This window comes from Copidosoma floridanum, unplaced genomic scaffold (assembly GCF_036245765.1).
Source record: "Copidosoma floridanum isolate Cflo_tuat_1 unplaced genomic scaffold, Cflo_Japanese_pri ptg000028l, whole genome shotgun sequence".
In the NCBI taxonomy this organism is placed as follows: Eukaryota; Metazoa; Arthropoda; class Insecta; order Hymenoptera; family Encyrtidae; genus Copidosoma; species Copidosoma floridanum.
The window spans coordinates 3,388,922-3,401,061 of record NW_028321905.1 but is presented as its reverse complement, the minus strand read 5'-3'; the positions used below and the strand labels follow the sequence as shown (position 1 = coordinate 3,401,061).

Sequence of the window (12,140 nt, the reverse complement as noted above, 5' to 3'; positions counted from 1 at the left end):
TGTTAACTTGAAAATTATATATCTATTCACATGTTTTCTGTACTTGGCTGTACCATATGCCTTACAATGTGCCAAAATTCACTATTGCACACATTCACAAGCACGTCCTCCTCGTACTTGAACATCAAACTTATTCTCCTACTCGACCTCTGACATAATTACCCAAAGAAGTATATCTTGTGATGGAATCTATCGCCATGTCACTAAAACGTCGAAGAAGTAACTTGCGCTCTAAGTAACGGTACTGAGCTTATAATACGCTTGAAAATCCGAAGCTCATGTGTGTTGATACATTGCAGCCTGGTGAAATACCATAACTGTAATCCAATGGGATGAAAAACAACTAGTGTACTCAGTTAGCTTAACTTAATAAAATGCGTTGTTTTCGGATCTACGACCATTTAATAAACCATTAAATACTGAATCGTCGATCAAGAACTTTTATGGCTTAGTGGTTAGCGTACAAGCCTCCTAGCTTGAAAAATTTGAGGGACTGTAGGTTTGTGTACTCAAAAAGCATTTTAAATTGCACGAATTACAAATTTCATCAAGAACAAATAGCTGAAAAGACATTTAATTATAGAAGTTTAACTAATACATCTGGATGGTCTCATAAGTAGTCAACTATATAATGCGTTCTCTTCATGAAATAGATTTAAGTTTTTTCACAATATTTGTACATTGTAGTTGAAATATATTAAAAAGTCAAGTTTTTTGTGCAAAAATAAATTTTTACTTCAGTATAATTAAACATCGCTTGTTTAGTATCCGTAGTTCATCAAATAATAAAACCAATGGCTATTGCTGTTGTATATACAACAGCAATAGCCATTGGTTTTATTATTTGATGAATTTCGTCTTGCTCGCTGTTGTTGGAGTCATAAACATCATAATTTAGTATCCGTAGTGCTTCTTTGTGAAGATATTTAAGTGTACAATAATAACTAACTAGAAGCGTTGGTTTGCATAAGTATGATTACTTCATCAATGTATGTTAAACGACCACAAAGTAATCCCACCCTGAAAATATGTATGTATACTCTTAAGAAGAAAAAATCTAGAAATTAGAAATTATAGGGATTAATCCCGCTGCTGCTCTCCCCCTATTATCATTATATTATGTCATTTTTTTATAAAAAAACAATGGTTAGACCATAGTACCCTACTTTACCTATCAAACAAATTTTTTGTCCTACAACTGCGAAAGCACGAATACTGTGTAAGCCTACACGTTCAGCTTATGTTTAATGGCTTTTGTAATACTGTATTGTATTTAAGGACATACAACAAGAAATTAAATAACAATTAATATTATTATAAAATTTGAAAAAACTACTGTCAGTTTTGAAAGCAATATTAAAATTTTGCATTTTTTTTTTTTTTTATGAAATTGTGAAATAGAATGCAGCTAACTTCTTTTATAGTCTCATTAGTTTTTTCTACACAATTAGTGGTATAAATTCGTACTAAAAAATACTAATTTAATTACGAATGATAACTAACACATAACACGGTAGTCAATGGTCTTAGCGACTAACTTCCCTTAACCTTTTTATGCAGCTCATTGACTGTACAAACGTACTTTTCATTTTATCAACAGATTCATAGTGAATGTTTAGGATCCAAACATAAATTTCAACAAGACGTTATTGTAAGTCTACATAAAAACCTAACCATTCTATCGAATCTCCCGTACTATGCGATTGTCCAGATGAATCCCAAAACCAAAACTATACTCTTTAATTAAACTACACAAAAACAATATGCCTATTGGACCAGTTGTCTCATTTAATAGTTCCCCATCGTATAAAGTATCAAAAAAGTTAATTAAATTAATTACATAAAATACTAAATTCACATCCACCTACAGCATACAAAATTCCATACAACTTATAGATAATTTAAAAAATCAACAACTACCCGAAAATTCGACTCTGATTTCATTTGATGTAAAAAATCTCTTTCCAAGCGTACCAGTATTAGAAGTAAGAAACATTATCAAAAATCTACTTAGTAGATCCACTACTAGCCAATTATTTTTAGAAGAAATTTCACACATTCTCGACGTCTGCTTGAAATAAAACTATTTTCAATTCCAAAACCGAATATTTTTAGCTAGAGATGGCCTTTCAATGGGTGATCCCATAAGTCCACTCTTAGCAGAGATTTTTATGAATGACTTAGAAAATAAAATTATGGAACAGGAATTATGGAAAATTATGGATCTTAGTAAAAATTTGCTCTTTTGGTATCGGTACGTGGATGACGTAATTTGTTGTTGGACTGGTACGAAAAGGCAACTAAATTTATTTTTCAAACATATTAATACATTACATAAAAATATTGAATTCACTATGGAACAAGAAAATAACAATAGAATTAATTTTTTGGATTTAACAATACATAGAATTCACGATCAACTAGAGTATAGTATTTTCCACAAACCTATCCATACAGATTCCACAATACATAAAAATTCTATTCATCCGTACTCGCATAAAATGTCTGTATTCAATAGTTATATTCACAGACTCCTTTCCATACCTTTAAACTCTGAGAACTATACTAAAGAATTACAAATAATTAAACAAATAGCTCACAATAATGGCTACGATTCCAACATTATCGACTAGTTAATTAAAATATACAGTATAAGAAAGCTATAAGCAAAGTTTTCCCTCAGTCCACAAGAGAAACTGCACCGTATCATGTAATTACTTACGTAAGCAATTTGTCAGAAAAGATTAAACAGCACTTGAAGAAGTACAATATAAACATAGCTTTTAAATCAAATAAAACTTTACAAACTCTTATCAAAAATAGTAAAGATAAGACCGAAAAAGAAAACAAATCAGGCATTTACGAACTTAGTTGTGGTTCTTGTGATAAGAAATGTAGAGGACAGATAGGTAGAGCTTTCAAGTTCAGACTCAAGGAACACGAAAATGCCTACGAAAAACAGCTAGATACTTCTAGTAATGCCAATCACATTCTTAAATGTAATCATATTTACAATAACAATTTTAAGATTTTACACACATGTAACAAAGGATCAAAATTAAATGCATTAGAAGCACTAGAAATTAATAAATTAAAAGACTCTAATATCTTATTGAATGATATGTTTAATTTGAATAATTAGCCTCTACTTAATTTAACTTTGAAATGACCAGTATTATTGACTACATACAAAATTTATGCATTTGTGTGTGTACGTATGAATGTATGAATGTATGTATGTATATAGCCCCTGTTATCTGATTGTTGACCACGGCGCAGCGTGTATGTTCTTGATAGAACGCTGTATAATATTATTAAGTCTTGATGTACATTTGTCTGACGAAGGTACTGTGATACCGAAACAGCTGTAACACGTTTTTAACGAATAAAGTAAAGATCGACAGTACATAATAAGTCTACTTTTTCATTTAATTTCGTTACAAACGTGAACAGAATTACGATTATTTAGAACTAAAGCTCTTGGTGCCATACCGTCCATTGTAGCAAAAAATAGTATATTCTTCAATTCTATATTACATATAATAAGCCTTTTTGGCATTAATGATGAGTCAAATTTATTAGTAAATGAATAAATAGTTGGACAACAGAAAAAAAGAAAAAAGGCAGTTAAACTTGTTGTGGAACACGCATTTAAGACTAAGTCTGACATAAATAAAAACCTAGAGGGCAATGTATTCCATAGATTTGTGGCTGCCATGTGGAAAGGTAGCCCAAAAAATTCAGCCCTGGCCCAGCCCACTAAGAAGTCTTTTGTAGATGCTTGTTTTAAACAAAGATCTATCACATTCATGGTACTACAGATGGCAATCAGAATATTGTGGCTCCCAATGGTTCAAGATCACGGATATGAGATGCACGCATAATCTCTGCAAATGAAGTATACACATATCTCTGTGTACTGAACTAAGTAACTTAAGTATTAGTGGATTGATTCCTAAGTCATAAGATAGCACTAATTGAGCCAGACAATTAAGTTTCTCGTGAATTTGTGCAATGAAAAATTTGTGGAAATCTTCAATGATTCCCTGCATGTAATATATGACATAATTTGTATAACTGTGAAATTTACAATACCAAAAGACAGATAATGCGTCGTACAGTAAAAAAATAAGGAACCTAATCCAGCACTGCCCTTTGATACACCAAAATTCCGATGGAAAAGGCTTTGAGTACCCTCTTTCACCCTTACATACTACCTGTGACTAGTCAAAGAGTTAGGACCACATTCAAGTGCAAACAAAGATTAAGAAGCTATTTCTCGAATTGTATACCTGGAAGTAATGTATTGCTATCAATAGTGATGATTTTATAAACATGATATAGTTTTTTTCAGCTAAATATAAAATCATTATTTTGTATGAGATTCATTTCTTGTGAAGTTTTACTATCAAGTATGGATTGAATTTAATTAATTTTGATGAATGTCTTTCTAATATAATGCCTTTTTTGGGTCAACGCAATTTGAAGTAGCCAGAGTCGAAAGCTTCGTGCCACCGTACAGTACCTATGGCATCATTACGTACAAATCACCCCTATGAAACGTAGGTACAAGTGTCTTATCGAAGCCTTAACACAAGAACTGCTAGTTTATTACATTTAAAATTTTAACGGTTTAAAGATGAACTGTAACTCTAACTAAGGTTAAAATTTTACGACAAAAAAATTGTTTTCAAAGGAATGATACCCAACCAAAAAAAAAATAAAATGAATTAATTAGCCCCGCAATAGCCTGCAGCAACCATTTTTTTTTTTTTTTTACGCACGATAAAAAATTGTAGCATTGTAATAAGCCAAATCCTAAATACATACGACTATCAATGACAAAGTTACTACAGTTATGCATCAATCAAAAAAGGCACATAATTTTTAAAGTTGTTTTTAAAGTACTAAAACTTAGAAAATCGATTTAATTAAAAGTACTTGGGGGTAAAACTACTTAAGATATTAATCTTGTTTGAATTATGATTTAAAGTTAATTAAAAAAATGACAGCATAGTTACAAAAGCTTCTCTTCAACAAGTGAATAACTTTTTACAAAAACTATTTATAATAATGATGAAATTTTCAGCATTTATGTTTATTCAGTTCATCAAAATGCACATTTTGTTCCTACTTAAAAATTTTTTAATTACAAGAGCTACTAGCCAGTATTAACAAAAATTGTAGGCTATTTTGACGGATTTTTTAACTTTGCCGATGAATAAATTAACGGATTTCTAAATTTCTGAAAAAATTCCGTAGGTTTTTTTTTAAACTAATTTTTTTGAATTTACTTTAAATTTATGTTGTTTGTTTAACATGTAGTTCTGCTCTCAGTTGTTTCCATGATTTTTTGCGGGTCAGTGCATATGCACACGATCAGTAAGAGCCAATTTAGAAGTGAGAATAAATAAACGTCAAAAATATCGGATGTTGGTTTCAGCAACGCTTCGTTGGTCTCAACGCCAACTTCATCAGGCTCACTTTATTAACAGAAAAACACAACACATATCGTAAATTACATTGTAGGGCCACTTTTTTCAATATTTTTATTAATCCAATAAATGATCATATGTAAGCAGGCAAATATAAGATATAAATAATTTTTTTTAAATTAAATAGTTACTCACGTCCATATCGTTATGACGATCGTTACAGACTGTTGGTCAACTTTAACGAACAACATTAGTATCAAAAATGTATTTATTAACGTGTATAAATATAAACAATAAATGTACGCTTATCATGAATACAGATAACGTATGTACGTATCTACTATGTAGAATTGAGAGAGATTACTTACAAAAAGTGTACATATGTTATTGAAAAATAATGTGTCCTCTTTTTTATTAATTGTGTGTTAAGCAGAGTATATGTATAACATTTCTGATACTAATCTTTTTTGTCTATTTGGTTGATGGTCTGGAATTTTGGTTTGAGAAAAATAAAAATTGTAATTAAATTTTTTCATGTGTGAAGCGACAACTAGTTCATCTTTCTTCATACTTTTATGTTCATTAAGGCGTCTTTTTAATGCTCTCTTTGTCTTTCCTACATATGATGCAGCGCCAGAATCGCAAGCGAAGTGATAGACGACATTGGTTTAATCGAACTTATCAATTTCATCCTTTCCAAGAATGATAACAATGTCTAATTTATTTTGAATAATAGGATAGAATTTTATATTTGATTTTCTTAAAGTTTTTGAATAAAATTGAAAGAATAATGCGCTATAAGAAATAGAAATTTTCATTTTATCAAGTAGATTATTATTGAGCAAGTTTTTATTATCAGTATTAGTATTTTTTATTTGGTGAAGTATTTTCTTGATGTATTTATAGATAAAAAGTTCAGTACAGTCGTTATCGCGTAAACTTCTTTTAGCTACAAGAATATTATTCCTGTGGTAGGATTTATCGGACAAATGAATAGCTGGATCAGCCAAATCGTATACCGCATTAACTTTTAATGATCGGGGGTGGTTAGAATCAGAATTAATTATTCTGTTGGATGAAATTACCTTAAAATTTAATTACAATTCTTATTTTTCTCAAACCAAAATTCCAGACCATCAACCAAATAGAAAAAAAAGATTAGTATTAGAAATGTTATACATATACTCTGCTAAACACACAATTAATAAAAAAGAGGACACATTATTTTTCAATAACATATGTACAGTTTTTGTAAGTAATCTCTCTTAATTCTACATTGTAGATACGTACATACGGTATCTGTATTCATGATAAGCGTACATTTATTGTTTATATTTATACACGTAAATACATACATGTTTGATACTTATGTTGTTCGTTCAAGTTCACCAACAGTCTGTAACGATTGTCATAACGATATGGACGTGAGTAACTATTTAATTTTTAAAAAATTATTCATATATTATATTTGCCTGCTTACATATAATCATTTATTGGATTAATAAAAATATTGAAAAAAGTGTTCCTACAATGTAATTTACGATTTATGTTGTGTTTTTCTGTTAATAAAGTGAGCCTGATAAAGTTGGCGTTGAGACCAACGAAGCGTTGCTGAAACCAACATCCGATATTTTTGACATTTATTTATTCTCACTCCTAAATTGGCTCTTACTGATCGTGTGCATATGCACTGACCCACAAAAAATCAAAGACGGAAACTTATTATTCTGTGTCCCCTCCGCAAGATCACATTTTTTATTGGTGAAGTATCTCGTAGTTTTTGGGTCAACTGTAATTTTATTACTTTATAGGCATTAAGTTAATTTAGGAAATTCTTCATTATTGTTTTTTTTTTTTAATATTCTCAACACTTTTTTCACAGCAACCTGACGACTGTTAAATTTAATGATGCAGAGGCAATTTAAATCCTTAAATATATTAATATATGAAAACTCCTTTACTTTTTTTGTTATTTTTTTTATTTGCCGTTGTTATAACTTACTATACATTGTGTTTATTTATATAAATGATCTGCATTATCTGTAGACTTAAAAGCTTATTCTACATCGATGGAACTAAAACTTAAAAATAGTCTGTAAGATAAACAACAAAAGATTTAGTAACCAGACCTAACAATATTAATTTTTGTGTTTACAGATCATATTATGGCAGTGCTGCTGTCACATTTGATTCTACTGAAATGACTTTAAAATCAATAAAATTTGACAGTACAGGAGCAAATGGATATACGTGAATTTCAAGTTACAATATGTGTCATGATGGATGTTAACTTCACAAAGGCATTGAAAATGTTAGTGGATTTTGTATGGATGGCCAAGTATCCTGCAGCAACGAGATTGAAATATACTTTTAATGTTTTCTGTTAAGAAATCAAAATAATGTTTAAATAATGAAACTAATTAAGAAAACTCAATTTTACGTCGAGAATGTATGAAAAAGGTAGTTTTTTACGTGTAAAAATTATTACGGCAGTGTGTATGATATATATATATATATATATATTTTTTTTAGTTATTTTATACTTAATTAAGGTGAATCACGTAAATGACCTTGTGTGTTACTCATTAAAATTAAAATGTTAAAATTTAGTTGTCAACGATTCTATTTGTAAATTAAATCTAGAAAATGAATGAAGAAAAAGCAGATAATAATAAAATGTAAAATAAAGTTTTTCATCAAATTTTTATATTTTATATTTATGGGTTTAATTTATTCCATTCTTTAAATTAAGTAATAGTTTGCACTACAAAAACCTTTTTTTTTTTTAATTCTATTATATGAGTATTGAAGATAAGTTTTTTAATGTGCACACAAAAATTACAGTAATGCTGCGTAGCAACTTAGCCATGATGAATTTTATTTCCGATATTTAACAACCGCCATCCAAACAGGGCTACCTTATGCCTCCGCCGGCCGTTAAATAGCTCTGATTGCAATGGTGCTTCTGAGACGAAAACTACTGTTTAATTTTGCGCACTCGAATGAATTCGTGCACAAATCTTAAGTAAACAAATACTTGTCAGCTTCCCGACCCAAGTATTATTCCTACCAAGGCAAGCTTCGATGGCTTAGTGGTTAGTATGCTAGCTTCCTAGCCAGAGATACTTTGAGGGGTCGTGGTTCTGAATGCTGTCGAAAATTATCGAGATATTTTTCCTAGGCTTTTTTGATGAGATGAGTACCCAGGATGTCAAAAAACCACTCATCCGATTCTTACAACAAATAGTCGATTTTTTTGGCGATGTCTGGACTACCAGGGGCTTCTTTTTCGAAGGAAAGCCAACACTTGGCTAACTCATCAGGTAAAAGTCACTATTGGTTGTAAAAAGTTGGTACAGCGAGTTTAGATGGTTTATTAGAAAATACATTTCCATTAATTTTGATAATAGCTGGAGTGTACTCGAGACGATCGCTACGCTCTGTAAATAGTACCCAGTAGGATGGATGACCAAGTTATCTGAGAGGAAGTTTATACGGGGCCCGTATGAAAGACTCGCACACCATGCGGTTAGTGCCAACAATTGAAGCAAAAAGGTTTCTGATATAGCGGAAGACAGAAAAAGTCCTAAAAATCAAAATACCATATCATACCATGCCAATATTCCTAACTGGAGTGGAAAGTGAAACTACCCTATTTTGGCCATAAGCCACATTTTGCGCCCTTATAATCACTTTGTGCCTACGAGAAAAAAAATATCTTTCTACTCTAGGGTGCTAAAGTAATTTAGGGCACAGGTGCAAAGTGTGCTCACGGATGCAAAATTTAATTTTTCGTCCTTGATAAAAAAACGATGTAAAGTCGATGTCCCAGATGTCGGTCATTTGGCTGATTTTTTCACTATAAATTTTCAAAACATAGATAAATCGAATAGCTATTCAGACACTAAGCAATTACTTTTTCAATACAAGTTAACGTGTATACCCAATTGAAAATGTAACGAAGTCCTGTAAAAGAAAAAAAGTGACCGACTATTGGGACAATTCGTCTACTTAAGCGATCGAGTACTAGGACATCCACCTTACGTCACTCTAGCAAAAATCTAGAACAACCGTACCTCTTATGTGCTCCAACGTACTAGTTACTACTTGATGTTTTTTTTACCTTTAGTTGCCTTATGTTGCCTTAATGTTTTTTTTACCCTTACTCATAATAACTTGATGATGTGCGTTAACGTACAATTATTTTCACTATATTTTATTAACTGTACTCAATATTCCTGATCACAATGTAACTGTTTTTTAATATACTGTGCATAAAAATTAAATTCAAATAAAACGTCCAATGACAGTTGGTAAATAATTAAAAACAACGTCCAATGGTGGTACTGTCAAATTTTGAATTTATTAAAAAACAAAACGACGTTTCGGCCGTTTGGACAACGTCCCGGCCCTCATCAGGTACAAAAATCTATGAGTAATAAAATTCTTTGCAATACAAATTTAAGTGAAATATAATAAACGCAAATTAAGTTACATGTATAACATACCTCTGACTCTTACGAAAGGGATGTAAAATCGTAATGTAGTCAGAGTTTCAAGCTAAGTTGCTTTTATACCCTGCACATACACAAATGACATAGTACACGCACGTAATACAATCAAATAAGAATCGCAAGCAGTTCCTTGAGACGCACATAAACAGTTCATGTTTTCTTAATACTATGAATGAAAGGGGTCCTCGAATTACTTTAATAATAATATTAACAGACAACAAGATACAGAAAAATTGAAAGATTGTTATAGGTCTCTCGTTATGTCAATTAAGAAAGGTGACTAACTTTATATACATGATTCGAGGACCCCTTTCATTCATAGTATTAAGAAAACATGAACTGTTTATGTGCGTCTCAAGGAACTGCTTGCGATTCTTATTTGATTGTATTACGTGCGTGTACTATGTCATTTGTGTATGTGCAGGGTATAAAAGCAACTTAGCTTGAAACTCTGACTACATTACGATTTTACATCCCTTTCGTAAGAGTCAGAGGTATGTTATACATGTAACTTAATTTGCGTTTATTATATTTCACTTAAATTTGTATTGCAAAGAATTTTATTACTCATAGATTTTTGTACCTGATGAGGGCCGGGACGTTGTCCAAACGGCCGAAACGTCGTTTTGTTTTTTAATAAATTCAAAATTTGACAGTACCACTATTGGACGTTGTTTTTAATTAATAAAAATTAAATGTTTAAATATGAAAAATATCTGTATGTTTTTTTTTACTAAATAAAAGTGTATGCTCCTGGAAATCGTAATTAACAATTATTTCCAATGAGGAGAAAGAAAAAATACAAAAACATGTAAGAGATTAAATATAATGCAATGATTCATGTGTTCCAGAATTAACGCAGATTTTGGAAGAAATTATTATTCTCTATCAAAAAGAGTAATTAGTTGTGAAGGAGATTTGATGAAGAACTAAAATAAACACAGTATTATTAACAAAAGAATTGTAGAGTATTATTGTACATACACATTTATATGGACAGTCTACCAACGATATCCATTAAAAATATTAAACGCAAAGACTGAACGGATAATACAATTGTCAAATTACGCAATGAATTTAGGAGTCGATGTAAGTGAATCTTATATGGCCTACTGTAGGGCTACGCCTGTCGAACGGAAATAGTACAATTCATCAGCGTGAAAATTTATTTACGAAGAGAAACATGCAGATTCACGGTAAGCTATGAATACTACGCATGAATTCAATACAAGCGGACGCACACTAGACTAAGTTTTTGCACGATCAACAGAATTTTTAGCATGACCTAACATATAATGTAATACACTGGCTGTTACCCTACAAGATTCTGCTATAAATTATTACAGATACCTTGAAGAGTTCAAGACTAACGCAAGTTGTCCCTTGAGGTACAGCTCTGAGGTTGCTCGGTGGAGGACAGCTGCATGTAAGCCAGGTAGCTGTACAGCTCCTGGACATCAAGAACAACGACAGCTTTCTTACTTTCGATGGAAATGATCTCTGCGTTGGTGACAATCTACAGACAATAGCTCCATCGGAAGATGTCCCAAGGATCAACTCTTTTGCTTTGAAGAAGCAACATTGGAAATAAAGGTTCTGAGTAAAATTAGCGGCACTCGACACGCGTTACAAACGATACTCAGGTCGCATGGGTACCAGTGACGCCCGACGGGACGGTATTCCCCTCAAAGTAGAGTTCAGCACTCTAGAGGCTCGCAAGCTATAGGCTAGCGCAAGTATAGTACAGCTCAAAAGAGTCTCTACCCCAGTTCCCCGACTCCTACTTTCCCTCTCCCTGTGGTACATATATATGGTTAACCCAAGCCCGCCGCTTCACAGCTTATATATAACATCTACACCTCCTCCACCATAAAGCGCGAGTAGGCTACATAGTTTATGCTTTGGCTGGTCATACCTCCGAATCGCAGGTGCGGTACCTTTTTTTTTTGTCTTTTTTTTTTTTTCTCTTTATGGCTACCACGTTGAAATATTTATTACAATGAATTGATGGTTACAAAAATTGCGTTGACAATTAATTTTGAATGTACTAATTTATATTTACATTTTACAAATTTTAGCCATAGTTACTGCCTACAAATTACTACAAAGCTTCCTAGACAAGGGTCGCTATAAATAAGAAATGAAAAACATTTGAAGCCCTTGATTATTAAAATCTGTCAAGGTGCATCTA

General features: G+C 31.7%; 1 protein-coding gene across 1 annotated transcript in view; it reads left to right on the top strand.

The window, feature by feature from the left end:
- Fs(2)Ket (Importin subunit beta Fs(2)Ket) overlaps positions 1–8,094 on the top strand; it is a 342,528-nt gene extending 334,434 nt beyond the window's left edge. Inside the window, exon 7 of the mRNA XM_089595816.1 lies at positions 7,593–8,094. Within this exon, the coding sequence (XP_089451942.1) occupies position 7,593 (1 nt within the window). The 3' untranslated portion in view covers positions 7,594–8,094. The remainder of the gene's footprint in view (positions 1–7,592) is intronic.
- The last annotated feature ends 4,046 nt before the right edge of the window (positions 8,095–12,140 follow it).